General features: G+C 44.7%; 1 protein-coding gene across 1 annotated transcript in view; it reads left to right on the forward strand.

Moving 5' to 3' along the window:
- Positions 1-17,733, forward strand: part of TTC6 (tetratricopeptide repeat domain 6) — a 164,397-nt gene that overhangs the window by 102,862 nt on the left and 43,802 nt on the right. The window contains exon 15 of the mRNA XM_063090125.1: positions 16,350-16,519. Within this exon, the coding sequence (XP_062946195.1) occupies positions 16,350-16,519 (170 nt within the window). The remainder of the gene's footprint in view (positions 1-16,349; positions 16,520-17,733) is intronic.

Here is a 17,733-nt window from a genome sequence, read left to right on the forward strand (position 1 = left end):
AATAGTTAATTTAACAGGCATAAATGATAATTTAGAGTTGTTTCATTTGCATTTGCTAAATCCTAGTTACATTGTCAATTTCTAAAGCATTGCCCATTACCTGTATTTTTCTTCCTTGCATTTCTTTTTAATATCCTTTGTATTCATGGAGTACAGAGAACTGTTTATACAGATTTCTGTAATATATGATTGTAACTTGTATATTAAACTTTGTTCTTCCAGCCTTATTGTGCATAGTACAGTTTTCATTTTGTTGTTTTCCGTTTAACCCAAGTTTTGTTTTGACAAGGCATAAAATTATACATAGTTATGCCTACTCATCTTTTCACTTGCAGTTTTTAATTTTAAGCCATTTTTACAGTAAAATAAAGCATACATCCAGAATGTACAAAATAGAAATGTACAGCTTAATGACTTAATACAGTGTATATACCTGTATAAGCATCACCAGGTCAAGAAAACATTTCCAGCACTCTAGAAACCCCATTGTACCTTTGCCTCCCCCAGAAAGTAACCACTGTCGACTTTTATTTTAATCACTTCCTTTTAGTTGCATCACAGAAATGTGTCTAAATATTCCTAGTTTAGTTTTGCCTACTTTTCTGAACTTTATATAAATGGAATTGTATGGTAGTATTCTATCGTGTCTAGTTTTTTTGGGTGAATATTAAGTACTATTGCATATGTCCCTAGTTTTCTCACATTTTTTAGGGTATAGTATTTAGTTAAGGACTATGTTACAGTTTACTTATCCATTCTTCTGTTGATGGATGTTTGAATGTTTCTAGTTTTTGATGATTATGAATACTGTTTCCTTAAACATTCTTGTACATGTCTCTTAGTGCACACATGCACACATTTCTGTTGGATATACAATATCTGGCTCATAAGGTGTGCAAGAGTACAGTTTTAGGGCCAAACTGATTTTCCAAAGTGGTTGTACTACCAGCAGCATATGTGGGTTTCACACCAGCACAAAGTATTATTATATAACTTTCAAATTTTAGCCATCCTACCAGTATATAGTATTGGGTTTGAATTTTCATTTTCTTCATTACTAATATGATTGTGCATTTTTCATATGTTTATTAACCACTTGAATTTCCTCTTTTGTCTTTCATGTCTCTTGGGTTGTATGTCTTTTTTCTTATTAATTTCTACAAATTCTTGCATATTCTCGATGTGGGCCCTTTGTTGGTTATATTTATAGAGAATATTTTTTCCCATTCTTCATTGTCATTGCACTCTTTAAATATTGTCTTTTGGTAAACAGAGTTCTTAAATGTAATATGGTTTGATTTATCAACCTTTTTCTTTAAGGCTTGTGCTTTTCATGTAATGTAGGAAAGGTTTTTCCTATCCTGATATAATGTAGGTATTCTCCTATCTGATCTTCTAGAAGGTTCATTGTTTTGCATTTCAAATTTAGATGTACAATATATCTGAAATCAATTTTTCTATGTAGTGTGAAGTAGGGACCATATTTCCATATGCATATCAAATATTCCCGGAAACATTTAGTGGAAAGGGTGTCCCTTTATCACTGCTCTGCAGTGTTGCTTTGTAGGAAATAAATATCCACATAAGTGGATGTATTTCTGAGTCTCTTTTTCTAATTTTTGGTCTGTTTATCCATCTTTGCATCAATACTATACTGTGTTGAATACTGCAGTTTTATAATGAGTCTTGAAATTTAGTAGAACAAGTTCTTTGGTCTTTCAAAATTGTCAGAGCTTTCTTTGGCTTTTTGCATTTCCAAATACATAGTATTAGGTTGAACCTAACAGAATCAGCTTGTGAAGTTCCATGATAAACACCCCTTTGTATTTTGATTGGGATTAGAGTGAATGTGTAGACTGGTAGGAGGAAAGGTAACATTTTAACTATATGGAGTCTTTCCATCCATGCATATAGTACATCCTTCTGTTTCTTTAGGTCTTTATTCATTTTGCTCAATAATGATTATAATTTGTGTAAAGAAGCCTTATTCACATCTTTTGCTTGATTTATTCCTAGGAATCTGGTATTACCTAGTATTATGTTAGGTACTGTTTTAGTATAATTTTATTTTCAAGTTTTTGTTGCTGGTATATAGAAATAGAATTGATATATGTTCTTGATCATGTAATACGGTAATCTTGCTAAACTTCTGAAATCTAATAATTTATCTGTAGATTCTTTTGGCTTTGCTCCATATACAATCATATCATCTGTGAATAATACCAGTTTTAATTTCCAACCTTTATACCTTTTCCCCCTTCTTTACTTATTTTAATCTTGAACAGAAATGGTCATAGCAGGTGTCCTTGTCTTGTTCTCAGTCTCAGAGGGGAAAGACATCACCATTTAACTGTTTAGAATTGTGGTTAAACTTCTTTTGGCTAATACATGTGTGTTTTATTTTTTTTCACCTTTTATTTATAAACTTTATATTATTTTGTTTTAAACGTGTCTCTACGGCAAGAACAGAGGTAGATAATTACTTCTCTTGTGATTCAATACCTCTAACAGTGCAGTTTAGGAGTAAAACTCACACTGTGGACCGTCCCCTAATACTGTGGATCCACATCAAACATTGTGCCAATCATTTGCATCTGTGCTGAAAAGCCACCCCTGTCTTGTCACAGTGTTCTGTTCTTATATAGCTGGTTGTTTGGCTGCAAGTGGAGGATCTTACAGTTGTTTCTGCTACATCTTATCTTGTTGGATTCAGGTGAGAGACGCCTGATTTGGGCAATCAATCAGTCAGGAGAGACCCTCCCAAGGATCAACGAGACCACGGCTTCGGATGCAATTAGCAAGAGGTTTTATTGAACACACGGGTACCCGGGCGGCTCAGTCTCTCGGTAGACTGGCGCGCCGAGTAGAGTTTTTGAGCTTGTTTTATAGAAAAAAGCGCGGGTACAGAAGCGAGAAGCAAGGTAATTGGTCGGTTTAAACAAGGCCAGGGGTGGGATAGCAAAAAGCGCGGGTCATGTGGGAGTTCTTGAAACAGTTGAAGGGCGCCCTGGAAACTGCTGTTGATTTTTTTTTTTTTTTTACTAGGGTATTTTTCTGTGCCTTGCGGAATGGCGTTACTGCGGCTAGCTTGGAAAACACTTCTTTCATTCCCCCATTTCTCTTGTGGGAAGCTCTAATCTTAGAGCGAATTTAGAGGTTGTTTTCGTTGTCTAGGGTCTGATATTTTTGTCTAAGGACCAGAATTTTTACTGCACTTACCCTGTCATTGATGAACTGGACTAACCTATTGATGATGCAGGGCCCGAGGGTGAACAACAGAAGGAGGAGCAATAGGGGCCCGGCGATGGTTGATAGGAGGGTAGTGAACCAAGGGGAGCTATTGAACCACCCTTCATACCAGTTTTGGTTTTTCTGGCGCTCCAACTGTCTTTTATCTAGTCTCTCTTTGAGTTTTCTCATGGAGTCTCGCACCACACCTGAGTGGTCTACATAAAAACAGCACTCTTCTTTTAGGGCCGCGCAGAGGCCTCCTTCTTTTAGAAACAGTAGGTCAAGGCCTCTTCTATTTTGGAGTACTACCTCCGATAGGGAAGTCAGCGAGTCCTCTAGCTTGCTGATTGAGTCCTGGAGGACCCGGAGGTCAGTATCCATGGCGGTCTGGAGGCTGGCTAGGCCTTGTTGGAGGTCTATGGGCCCTTTAACTAGGGCGGATGCGCCAGTACCTATACCTGCTGCGACCCCCAACCCCAGAAGAACAGCTAGGGTAAGTGAGACAGGCTCTCTTTTAACCCTGGGGTGAGGATCGTCATAGGCCTGCAACAAGGTTTCTTCAGAATGGTAATAGATGCGAGGGACCAGCTGGATCAGGATACAGAAATCTTTAGACTGATTAAAAACTGAGGTGGAGAGGCAGGGGGTGAGGCCGGTGCTGCAGGCCCACCAGCTATGGTTGGTGGGGAGCAGGTATTGATGTTCCGTGGAGGAGTTGATGGGTAGGGTCTGATTGCAAAGATGCTGATGGGTAGAGGGCACCTTTCCTATGCACGACCCGTGTCCTGAGACCTCAGTGAGGGTAAGCTTTCCTTGGCTCCCCCAGCGGCACTGGGTATAGTTGGAGGTATAAGTGAAGGCCCCTCCTAAGGAGGCAACTCCTTCATAATAAGGGGGACCCAAGGCCAAACAGAGCCAGCAAGACTTCGTGGCGTCTGGGTCGGTAGCATTTAAGGCTAGGAAGGCCCCCCTCACAAGGCCAAAGAGTCTGTCGCCCGTGGTGGGAGACAGAGTGTTCAGGACAACACTTTCCTCCAGTACCGTGGGGACTTGGCTAGGAGCCGCCGAGGGTTGAGAGATGGGCGGCGCTTCCCTCGTTGGGGAAGGGGGGGTTTTGTTAGGGGGTCCTTGTTTCGCAAGGACGGAGTTGGGGCCCACTGTCTCAGCTGGCTTGCTGGTGATCTCTAACCGAATGGTCAACTGTACGCCTGGATATCCAGACACATAGAATCCCAATCCCCAGGTTTTTCCTATTATCCACTCTTTGGATTGCCGCCCTTGTTCTGTGAAATTTATTTTAAGGGGGTTACACCAGCCGGTTTTTTCACAGGTTGCCAGTAGGGCACCCCATGATCGCTCTGTGTCATTCCATTTTACAGTTATGAGGTCCCAGGAGGACGTAGGTTGCCAATAAACAGTCCCCGTGGTTTCACAACCCCATTTTTTACAATACAGGGATTCTAGCCCTCCACACCTTCTAGCTTCTGAACTGGACCGGTCATCCCGGGGACACACGTAGAAGGTGGAACTTGCCATTCTGGTCCTAGCCTTAGGGTAGCTGCATCCTATGGCTCCCCAGGTGATCTGTTTATAAGCACTCTCATAGTTTGAGTCAGGGGGTCTGACTCTCTTAGAGGTTGATACATCGGTTTCTGGGATATCCCAGGACTCAAGACCGGCCGCCAGGGCACATACATCAGGTGTAAGAATGGGCCACCAAGTCCAAGGGGGCTGGACTTTTTCTGTCTTCCAGACAACGTTCCCAGTTTGGGACAGTACCTGCCAGGTGAGGGTCACAGGCTGGTGAGGGTTTTCACTCCAACTCGTTCTGCCGCCGCCGAAAACGCAGCTTAAGAGGATGATCAGTCTTTTCCAGCTCCCAAGACTCATCTGGTGCCGAGGGTGGTGCAGGCTTGAGGTGAGAAGCATGGACCCAGGCAGCGATACCGTCGACTTTTACTGCGGTCGGGGTGGTCAGCAACACCAGGTACGGGCCTTTCCACCGAGGCTCAAGGCTGCTGGGTCGGTGGCGTCTGACAAGCACTCGGTCTCCGACCTGGAACGGGTGGGGGATTGTCACGGTGCCGGGCTTGTACACCTCCTTGATCTGGTCCCAGATCTGGGTCCTCACAACTTCTAAAGCCTTTAAATGAGTAAATAAGACAGGGAGAAAATTATCATCGGGACCCAATGTCCCTCCAGACTCGAGTATGGGGGGCGGTCCCCCATAGAGAATTTCATAAGGAGTTAGACCAAACCGGCCAGGGGTATTCCTGGCTCTGAGCAGCGCTAAGGGAAGGAGGGCCACCCAGTCTTTTCCACCGGTCTCTAAGGCTAATTTGGTTAAGGTCTCTTTGATTGTCCTGTTCATTCTTTCTACCTGACCTGAGCTCTGGGGTCTATAAGCACAGTGTAACTTCCAATTTATCCCCAGTTGAGTGGCCAGTCCCTGACTTATCTGAGCAACAAAGGCTGGGCCATTGTCTGACCCGAGTACCTTAGGGATCCCGAAGCGGGGTAGAATTTCCTCTAATATCTTTTTGCAGACGGTCAGGGCCGTTTCAGTTTTGGTAGGAAAAGCTTCTACCCATCCGGAAAAAGTGTCTATGAATACCAGCAGATACCTGTTTCCATACCGGCCAGGCTTTACCTCTGTGAAGTCTACCTCCCAGTACACGCCGGGTCGATCTCCTCGTTGTCTCTTTCCGATCTCTCGGTAGGTCGGGACCGCATTAGTCATGACACAAGCCTGACACCGACTGGTGACCTCGCGAACTACAGACTGGAGGTTCGGGATGAGGAGGCTGGTGCGGTTTACTAATTGGAGAAGCTTTTCTGGTCCTAAGTGTGTCAACTGATGCAACCGCTGAATAAATTCTTTCCCCCGGTCAGGGGTGAGCTCTCTTGGCTCGGCCTTAACCTGGGCGGGTTCGGTTAGCTCTTGAGGTTTTGTAGTTTCTGCCAGCACTCTGGTCGACAGGGCGGCTTGTTTTGCAGCCTCGTCGGCCCTCCGGTTCCCGGTGGCCACAGGGTCATTTCCCCTCTGGTGGCCGGGGCAGTGGATAATGGCGACCCGCTTAGGGAGGTGAATGGCCTCTAGCAGGGCCAAAATTTCTTCCTTGTTTTTAATGTCTTTTCCCGCAGAAGTGAGCAACCCCCTCTGTTTATATATTGCCCCATGAATGTGAGCAGTGGCAAAAGCATACCTGCTGTCGGTGTAGATGTTGATGTTTTTTCCTTCGGCCAGGCGTAATGCCTGCGTCAAAGCCACTAGTTCGGCCTTCTGGGCTGACGTACCTTCTGGCAGGCTGCTTGTCCACACCGTCCGCTTGCCATCTACGATGGCGGCCCCTGCTCTCCGTTTACCCTCCGCGATGAAACTGCTACCGTCCGTATACCAGGCTGGCACCCCGGGCAATGGCTGGTCCTTCAGGTCTCGTCGAGTTCCAGTTTCTTCGGCGAGGATCTCTGAGCACCTGTGTACTGGGGTGGCTTCCGACTCGACTGGTAGGAGGGTAGCTGGGTTCAGGACGGCAGGGGGTGCAAACGATATCCTTTCATTTAGCAGCAGGCTCTGGTAATGAGTCATCCTGGCATTGGTCATCCACCGGTCGGGGGGCTGCCGTACAATGCTTTCGAGGCTATGGGAAGCAATCACAGTCACATTCTGTCCCAAGGTTAACTTATCAGCGTCCTTGAGAAGGAGTGCCACGGCTGCAACCGCTTTCAGGCAGGTTGGCCACCCGCTAGCCACCGGATCCAATTTTTTTGATAGGTAAGCTACTGGCCGCCGCCAGGGTCCTAAAGTCTGAGTAAGCACTCCCCGGGCCACACCGGCCCTCTCATCTACGTATAGAGTAAATGGTTTGGTGAGGTCGGGGAGGGCCAAAGCGGGGGCTGACAGCAAGGCTTTTTTTATGTGGTCAAAAGCTTTCTGATGTTCCTCAGTCCAGGTAAAAGGGATGCTTTCCTTTGTTAAGGGATACAGGGGTGCGGCTAGGGAAGCAAACCCAGGGATCCAGAGCCTGCAGAATCCTGCAGTGCCCAGAAATTCACGGACCTGTCTGGGGGTCGTGGGAGCGGGGATCTTCATAACAGTAGCCTTTCGGGCCGGGGTCAGCCATCTTTTTCCCCCCTTGAGTAGGTACCCCAGATAGGTGACCTCTCTTTGGCAGAGCTGGGCCTTTTTAGCCGATACCCGGTACCCTAATTCACTCAATTCCTGTAGGAGCTTCTGTGTCCCTTCTTTGCAGTCTTTATATGTGGGGGCTGCCACCAAGAGGTCGTCTACATATTGGAGTAGCACTACCTGAGGGTTGAGGGCCCTAAAGGGGGCCAAATCTCGGTGGAGGGCCTCGTCGAAGAGAGTGGGAGAGTTCTTGAACCCTTGGGGCAGCCGTGTCCAGGTCAACTGACCTGTGTTACCTTTTTCTGGGTCTTTCCACTCGAACGCGAACAGCGGCTGGCTGCTGGGGTGTAGCTTGAGGCAGAAAAAGGCATCCTTGAGATCTAAGACTGAATACCAAGTGTGGCTGGGCGGAAGGGAACTCAGAAGGCTGTAAGGGTTTGGGACGGTGGGATGAATATCCTGTACCCTTTTATTAATTTCTCTCAGGTCTTGGACTGGCCGATAGTCATTGGTCCCTGGCTTTTTTACAGGTAGTAGAGGGGTATTCCAGGGCGATTGACAGGGCACCAAGACCCCTAGGTCTAAGAACCTCTGGATGTGGGGTCTGATACCTTCCCGGGCTTCCTTGCTCATTGGATATTGTCGAACAGCCACCGGTGAGGCACCTGATCTTAGTTCCACTACCACTGGTGGGACTTGATTGGCCAGTCCCATGCCTGCCCTCTCTGCCCATACAGTGGGAAAAAGTTGGAGCCAGGATGGGTCGATAGAGGAGGGACCTGGCTTTTCATGTAGCCGGTATTCTTCTTCTAGGTTCAGGGTCAGGCACAGTGTAGGGCGGTCTTCCCATGTTACTTGTGGGCCCTCAGCAGAAAACTGGATCTGGGCCTTTAGTTTGGTTAAGAGGTCCCTACCCAACAAAGGGGCGGGGCACTCGGGTATGACCAGAAAGGAGTGGGTCACCTGTTTATGTCCAGCTTTTAAAAGTCTCTTTGTGGTCCAGGGGTAGACTTTGCTCCCTGTTGCTCCTTGTACGACTGTCCGTCTGGACCCTACCCTTCCCAGGGGTTGGGTCAAAACTGAATGTTCAGCCCCGGTATCGACCAGGAACTCAATGGGAGTCCCCTCCACAGTCAGTGTTAGCCTGGGTTCGGGGAGGGGGTCCGAACCTTGACTCCCCTAGTCATCTAGGGACAGAACTTTGGCTTCTCTGACGTTTTTCTTTCGGGGACATTCTCTTGCCCAGTGACCCTTTTCTTTACAGTAGGCGCACTGGTCTTTGTCCAGAGGAGATCTTTTATCCCTAGGTGTCTTTCTTGCCTGGTTGCTCAGATTCCCTGTCTGCCTATCTCTAGAACCTTTTTCACTTACCACTGCGGCCAAAATCCTAGTCAAGTTTTTTTCTTGGCGCTTATCGCGCCGCCTTTCTCTCTCTTCTGCCTCCTTTTTTTGTCTTTCTTCTCTTTCTTCTTCTGTCTCCCTTTTGTGGTACACCTTTTCTGCCTCCCTCACTAAATCTTGCAAGGAATAATCTTGGAGCCCCTCTAGCCTCTGTAACTTTTTTTTAATATCTGGGGCTGACTGTCCGATGAAGGCCATGGCAACTGCAGCCTGCTGCCCCTCAGAAGAGGGCTCAAACGGAGTGTATCTCCTATAGGCCTCCATTAGGCGTTCTAAGAAAACCGAAGGGGGTTCTGCCGGTCCTTGTAAGACCTCTCTTACCTTAGCCAAATTGGTGGGGCGCCGAGCTGCCCCTTTGAGACCTGCCACTAGAGTCCGGCGGTAGACCAGGAGACGCTCCCTACCTGCGGCTGTGTTGTAGTCCCACTGAGGTCGATTGAGGGGGAAGGCCTCATTAATGAGGTTGTCGAGTTGAGTAGGGGCCCCGTTGTCCCCCAGGACATTCTTGCGGGCCTCAAGGAGAATCCTTTCTCGTTCCTCCGTGGTGAAGAGAATCTGTAGGAGCTGTTGGCAATCGTCCCAGGTGGGCTGATGAGAAAACATAAGAGACTCAAGGAGCCCCGTGAGTCCTGCTGGATTTTCAGAAAAAGAAGGATGATTAGATTTCCAATTATAAAGATCTGCTGAGGAGAAAGGCCAATATTGCAGAGGGACTAGGCCGTTGGGCTCGGCTGGGGGTCCTATGGCTCGGAGGGGTAAAATCACAGTGGAGTCAGGACCCGAGTCGTCTGCCGGACTGCGGGCACGGCGACTCCTGGTCCCCGCGGCTGGTCCCTCAGGATCGGAAATGTCGGGCGCCTGGCCCGGCGCCGGTCCGACCGCCTGAGGGGCCAGAGGAGGTGGCAGGGCCGCCGGATAGGGCGGGGGCTCAGAGAGAAGGAGCAAGTCGTCTGTTGCCGGGTAGATGGGGGGTCGGGGAGGAGCGGATGGCCTCTCTACAGTTGGTCCTCGGGTATTGTCTGGACTGGAGACGACAGCGACCTTGACGGAGGGCGGCATCCATGGTGGGGGACTCTGGGCGAGGTCTTGCCACACCACGATATATGGAACTTGGTCCGGGTGTCCCCCGATTTCCTGAAAGACAATCCGTTTAACTGCGGAAATGACAGAGACATTAAAAGTTCCTTCCGGCGGCCACCCGACACCGAACGTGGGCCACTCGGAGGAACAAAAGGTCCGCCATTTTCCCTTTCTGATTTCCACGGACAGATTGTGAGCCCTTGCTCTCACGTCCCTCCAGTGATCTAGAGTGAGGGAGAGAGGGGTAGAGTTATTTTGTCCCATTTCGAAGAGAGGGACCACGACACAGAGGCCTATCAGGAACAAAACAAAAAGAAACCAGAAACGGCGGCGAGATCGAGTAGCGTAGAGACAAAAGAAGGAGTCAGATGGCAGAGCGCGCCTCTCTAGACGCGGCAGTGGGATCAGAACATAATGATCCTCTCCTGAGGGGTCCACCAGGCGTCCCTGGTCCTCCCCTGATCCTGGGACGTCTCCCAGGATTACCGGGCGGTGAGCCCCCGAACACGTCTGTTCGCTACTCACACGTCGCTCACAGAGCGATCAGCCCGGAACAAACTGAAACCAAAATGCGCGCACTCAGAGGGACAGTCAGAGTTACGGAGTCAGACACAGAAACGAGACACGGAGCGATCGCTGGCCAGCTTACCTCCCGTTGGTGGGTCGGTGGTCCCTGGGTGGGGGTCTGATCCCGGACGAGCCCCCAAATGAGAGACGCCTGATTTGGGCAATCAATCAGTCAGGAGAGACCCTCCCAAGGATCAACGAGACCACGGCTTCGGATGCAATTAGCAAGAGGTTTTATTGAACACACGGGTACCCGGGCGGCTCAGTCTCTCGGTAGACTGGCGCGCCGAGTAGAGTTTTTGAGCTTGTTTTATAGAAAAAAGCGCGGGTACAGAAGCGAGAAGCAAGGTAATTGGTCGGTTTAAACAAGGCCAGGGGTGGGATAGCAAAAAGCGCGGGTCATGTGGGAGTTCTTGAAACAGTTGAAGGGCGCCCTGGAAACTGCTGTTGATTTTTTTTTTTTTTTTACTAGGGTATTTTTCTGTGCCTTGCGGAATGGCGTTACTGCGGCTAGCTTGGAAAACACTTCTTTCACAGGCTAATTATTCTACCCTGTCAAAACCCTTTTTAGATCCTCATTCCATCATGCACTGGCTTTAGCAAATTGCTGCTAAAATATTTGAAAAAAATAAAGTTGGGGACAAAGCCCTGAGGCATGTTGCTGGGAGCCTACCCTTGGGCACAATTATTCATCCAGCTCTAATTTCACCTGACTGCAATAGCATCCAGCCATATTTTTTCCATCTTGTCCACAACATACTAAGCTTGTCATTGTAAACTTGTCAAATGCTTTGGTGAAATCCAGACACACTGTCCAGGGCAGCCATTTCCCTTATTTTATATATATGTATATATATGTAAGTGGGAGCTAAGAGAGAAAGAAGGAAGGAAAGAAAGACCACAGTGGTGTGTTGGTCTTGCAGAGGGAGAGAATGTACCTAGGGATACAAAGTGGAGTGGGGAAAGGGAGATGGGGAGGAGGTTGGGGATAATTCAGTGGAAAATTGGGTGGATAATTGGGTGGGGGACATGGGGTATAATCACAATTTGTGGTAGTGGGTTTGCTGCCAGTATGGTTCTGGCCATCACATCTTGGGCACGAGTAGTGACAATTAGCTTTGTACACCATGAATATTCAAAACAACAACGGAAAAAAAGAAAATAGCACATAATGGAATTTTGTTCTTAAACCAGCATGACAATTTGCATTTTAATTGTAGCATTTAGTCCTTTTGTATTTAATCTGTATCTACCATCTTACTAAATGCTTTCTATTTTTCTGTCCTGTGTTCAATTTTTTCTCCTTCTTTGTTGGCTTTTAGGTTGTTTATTCATGTTTTATGATTTCATTTTTCTTATATTAGCTTGGAAATTATATGTTTTTCTACTGTTCTTTTAAGATTACCCTAGAGACTACTAAAGACATTCTTGATTTACCAAAATACGTTACTTGCTACTTTTGACCTATTCCCAGAGGAAAAAAATGCAAGAAACTTAGAACATTTTAACTTTTTATTGACCTCTAATGCTATTTTGTTTTGATTCTTTATATATGTTTTTAACTCACAGCTAAACGGTTATTAATATTATTTTATAGATTATTTATTTAGATTTATCCTTGTATTTACCTTTTGGTAGTTGCTTTTTTTTTTTTTTTTCTTTTCTACATCTTCTATCTAGAATAATTTTTCTTCTCTATTTCCCTTTATTTTAGGGCTAGTCTGCTGGTAACAAACCATTTCAATTTTTGTTTTTCTGAAAATATCTTCTTTAACTGAAAGATTTTTAAAATTTTAAAATTTTTTAATTAAAATTTAAAAATTTTTTTAATTAAAATGTTTTATTTTAACATTTACTTGTACATATTTGTGGGGTACTGTGTGTCATTTCAGTACAAGCATATACTGCACGATGATTCACTTAGGGTGGATAGCATAGTTGTTTTACCCATTAGTCTGGCCCTTCTCATCCCTCCTTCCTCATCTCCCGTCTTGGCCTCTGGTAACCATTATTCTACTCTCTACTTCTATGAGAACCATTTTTTTTTTTTTTTTAGATTCCACATATGAGTGAAATCATGCAGTATTTGTCTTTCTGTGCCTGACTTACTTCACTTAACATGATGGTTTCCAGTTCCATCCATGCTGCTGCAAATGATACAATATGATTTCTTTTTATAGCTGAATAGTATTCCATTGTGTATATATACAACAGTTTTTTATTCATTCATCTGTTGATGGGCATTTAGGTTGATTCCATCTCTTGGCTATTGTGAATAGTGTTGAGATGAACATTGGAGGGCAGGTGTCTTTTTGATATATTGATTTCAGTTCCTTTGGGTATATGTTCAGTAGTGGGATAGCTGGGTGGTAAGGCAGATGCATTTTTAGTTCTCTGAGGAACCTCCATGCTGTTTTCCACAATGGCTGTACCAATTTACATTCCTATCAGCAGGGTAGGAGAGTTCCGTATTCTCTGCACCCTCACTAGCAGTTATTATTTTTGGTATTGTTGATAATAGCCATTCTAACTGGATTCCAGAGTTCTAAAAAAGTTGATTCTGACAGTTTCTTTTGCCAGTTTATTTATTACTTTCATGGAAGGATGAAGATTTGAGGTTCCTACTCTACCGTTTTTGCTCTGCCCTAATCTCCCAACTCTTTTTTTAATCATTGGATTAACTTTAACTTAACGATAATTTTAGTGATAATAGGAATCTTCATCTTTTGAGTTTAATGAAAATGCCTTTGGGTTTTACCAAAAAATGTAATAGTTTTAATTTTTGAGCCATTTATTCTTTAATTATTTCAAGGGTGTATCCTTTTTCCTGTTTAAAATTTACTTATAAGGCTTTCCGATTTTGAAGGATAAATGCCTCTTGGTTATCATATATTTTTAGATGGAATGTTATTAAACTATACTCAATTTTCTTTATTTTTACTTTCTGTAAGATTTTCAATCTGTATTCATAGTGAGATTGGTCACTAGTTTTGCAGTCAGGATTTGGCTGCTTTCTCAAAATGAATTGTCTTCCGTCTTTTCTTAGAAACATGTTCTTTAGTGTTGAATATGTTTTGTTCTTTGAAAGTTTGAAATAACTCACCTCTAAAATTATCCCAGCTTGCAGCCATTTGCAAGGAGGGCAAAGTTTTTTGAAACCCTTTAAAAATTCTTCCCTATTTGTTGGTATGTTTTAGCTGTCTACTTCTTCTTGACTTATAGGGGAATTACTTGCAGAAAGAGATTAAGTTGGATGGAGAAGAATAAGAAGGTTAATTCAAGGTATTGTAGGATAGTGTTGTCTTATGGAGGGCTTCATATGCCATTTTAAAGAATTTAGCCTTATCCCATTAGCAATAGGGAGTCACTGAAAGAAAGTTTTTGAGAAAAGAGATCTTTATTATGTGATAATCAAATCTTATCACTCCAGAGTGAGGAATGGTATAAAATAGTAGCCCAGGTGTGAGCTGATGATTACCTGAGGTGTTGAGGTGGTGGAAATGAAAGAAGGAACAGATACAAAAGTCAGAGTGTCTGAGGAGTTAACATGACTTAATGGCATGCTACTGCTTTTGAAAGACCTCTATTACCAGTCTGCTAACATAGTGGTTGCACTCTTTTCTCCAAGTTACAGTTGCTTTCATAATACAATCTTCTTAAATACCTATTTATTCTCTTTTTGGACTTGTTTGAACTTTTTCAGAGCAAGTGACCAAGTGACTTCTTCCTTCTGTTTTTCTTTAATTGTTATCCTTATTTCATTTCTAAAAATTGATATTCTTCATAATCTTAGCTAATTGATAAAGAGTTGTTCAGGAATTGATATAGCTCAATGATAATTTCAAAATTGGAGTCAGAAGTTAATGAGAAAAGAATTTAATTCATTTATTTTGGTATATCTTCAGTGCCAGAGAAAAGTCCCATAACAACTTCTACTCCCTGTGGCCCATTTTCTGCAAAATAGGTTATTATTTTTTTGTATTTGTTTTTGTTTTAATTAATTAATTAATCATTATTACTTTTACATTCTAAGATATCGTGGAGCAGTTGGGGCGGAAGGAGAGAGAGCAAGGGGGGATAGGGTGGGAGGATGAGGAAGGAGGAGGGGGGCATGGTTGAGGCCCATGGCACCCCTCTCATTCTGGCAGAAGAGCCCAGGGGGCTTCTGGAAGCATCTCGGTTGTGGCTGGGCTGGATGCAGACATCAGGGGGACATAGCTGAGGGCCCTGGCCAACCCCACCCTGGCTGGGAAGCCTGGGGCACTTCCAGCAGCTGCTCAGTGGTCGTCGCTAGGCTGGATATGGACATTGAGGGCGCCTGGCAGAGGCCGTCAGCCCCTCCACCCTGGCTCTGGAGCCTGGGGTGCTTCTGACAACAGCCTGGTGGTTGTTGCTGGGCCAGCTGTGGATGTTGGGGGGTTTGGGCTGAGATCTTTGGCTCCACCACCAGCTCAGGAACCTGAGGGGCTTCCAACGGGGGCTCGGTCATTGCCCAACTGGATGTGGACATTGTTGGGGGGGCATAGCTGAAGCCCTCAGCCCTCTCCCTATCCTGGCTTGGGAGCCTGGGGGCCTCCAGTCTTTCTAGGTTGTAGGTGTTGTTTGGTGGTGTTAGACATTTACTGGTTAATATCAAAATTTTGTCTCTGACCTATGGGTGTTTTGTTTTTTCTTTCAGTTCTGTGTTGGATTATTTGCTATTCCTACCACATAAACTCTGCACTAGAGCTAATTTATTGTCCTTTGGTTACTTCTAAAAGGGAAGAACGTACTGTGGGAATCAGCACTTGAGCCCTGTGGTTGAGCTAAATTGCTGCTTTGCTGCTGGTTCTCTGGAGAAGGCTTTTTGTGCAGCTCAGGTTTTAATTGTTGACCTTCTAAGCACTTCTGGGTCTTGTGAAGTCTGGTACACCTGGGTTGTCTAGAAACTATGGTCTGGGCCTGAGTCTTTTCAGCAAACTGCATGCCCTGTAGTTCTATATTCCTGACCAGTCTCCTCTGAGTGGTCCTGTGCCGACTGGGGTGCAGGTCCCATGCCGTGCTGCACTATTCCCCCATCACCCACACTCTAAACCCTTCCCATAGGATGGGCCATGTGCTGGCCCCTTGCAATGACTCACTGGCCTTTGGTCAGATCTTTTTTTCAGTTGTCTGTGGCTCCTCACTCCTATGTGTGTCCATGGGAGCCCTGTTAGTGGTCTTGCTGGCCTGGGGACCACCAACGCCCTCTTTGCCCCTGTAGCCTCCAAGCAACTTCATATGAAGGGCACAGCTGCGGCTTTTGCCAGCTCTTGCTCTGTGAGCTCACCAGGGCCAGCCTTGAAGTGACCAGGACTTGAAATGGTGGGAGTGGTTCTTTCTTTCTTTCCTTGCAGCTTTTCCCACCTTCATGAACTCTGTAGGTCTCTCCTCCTCTTCCCCTGAGCTTTAGAGGTCCCAGCTTGGCTGTCGTTGCTTTTTAATAGTTGTAAATTGGTTGATTGTGGGAGACAGTGATCCTGGGAACCGTTTATTCTGCCATTTTGACTGATAGTCTCCATTTTGTTTTGCTAGAGAACAGTTTTGTTTTTCTAGAGAACAATTTTGTATAAATTAGTGCCTACCATGTTTTGGGTACTCAAAAATAATGAAAATAAATAAATATTATATATTTTTATTGATATACCCCCTGATAAATGTAAGAAATAAAATTAATAAGCATGTAATTAATAACAAATTATAATTCTTAAGCATACAATTATTTATACAATAAAGTGTACCTTATTTATAAAAATTTCGTATTCTTTTTGCTATTAACATCATGGCTAAACTTTCTTGAAAAGCAAGGAGAAACAATCACAAATTGTTTTTCAAATATAAAATTAGTCGCGTAAGTTTACCAAAAAGGTAAAATGCATATTTTGAAATGCATGTTAAAATGATTTTTCTTTTCTTTTTCTAGGACATACCGAGGGAGAGCATATTTTAAACGATGCTTGTATAAACAAGCAACCCAAGATTTTTCTGCTGCAGTTCACTTAGATCCTAATAACTGGTTAGCATGGTATTATCGAGCTTGCTTATTTAGAAAGAGTAACCCTATTAGAGCGCTACAGGATTATAGTGTTTCAGGTACTTTGCCTTCAACTGTGCATACATAGGAATCTGATCTGAGGTTCACCAGCTCAATTTCATAGAGAGGAATACTAATGTGGGATCACTAATGTAATATGTATATTATTATATACGAATATATACTTATACCCGTAAACATACTTATATAGGTATATGGTACATATATTCAAATATACAGTCATGTGCCACATAATGATTGTTCAGTCAGTGATGGGCCACATATATGATGGTGATCACATAAGATATTACCATATTTTTACTGTAGCTTTTCTGTGTATAGCTATTGGGAAAATATAGGAAAATGGTCAGGACCCCTCAGATGTTCAGAATCTTGCCCAGCATTTGCTGTGAATAGGTTGTGTGTGGGCGGAGTTCGTGCGCCTGCGCGGGGCCACCACTTTGGCTGGTGTTCTACTGCCTTGGGCGGCTGCCGCCACACCAAATAGCTGTGTTTTCCAACCTACGGCTTCCAAGAACCTGTTTGCCGGTTACCTAGCTCACAGACTTGTGTGTGAGGGGTCTTGTGACCCAGTCTGGCATATGAAGGGTTTGTGACCCAGTCTGTGAACAGGCTTGAGGGGTCTGTGAGCTCCAGACCCAGCCCTTGCTCGACAATTGGCCCAGTCGGTGCAGGATTACGGGCAGGTAAAAGAGTTCCACAATTGGCGATGTCGGCAGGATTCGACATTAGCCTAGCCCAAGTGTGACAGTAGATATGTTTAGTTACACAGATACTTAACATTGTGTTGCAATTGCCTGTAGTATTCAGTACAGTAACATACTGTACAGGTTTGTGGCGTAGGAGTAATAGACTATCCCATATTTTCTGGGTGTGTAGTAGGCTATACCATCTAGGTTTGTGCAAGTACACTCTGTGGTATTAGCCCAATGATGAAATCACCTGACACATTTCTTAAAATGTGTCCCTGTCATTAAGCAACGCATGACTGTAGCTATAAACTACAATGGTTTAGCTAGAAGTGTTCTGTCTTTTTAGTGTATGTGAGTGTGTGCTTGTGTGTGTGTGTGTGTGTGTGTGTGTGTGTAACGGTGGCAGGGGGAGACTGTCACATCAAAGAAATTTCTTTTTGTATATTGAGTTCTGAGGATTTTTCTGGAAACCCATGTCTATTTAGCAGTCAACTTGCTTAATTGGCAGTAAATTGTTCTGGTGAGCTGTGTTTACTCCATAGACTCAGTCCATGGATTTG

Source organism: Cynocephalus volans, chromosome 3 (assembly GCF_027409185.1).
Source record: "Cynocephalus volans isolate mCynVol1 chromosome 3, mCynVol1.pri, whole genome shotgun sequence".
Classification (NCBI taxonomy): Eukaryota; Metazoa; Chordata; class Mammalia; order Dermoptera; family Cynocephalidae; genus Cynocephalus; species Cynocephalus volans.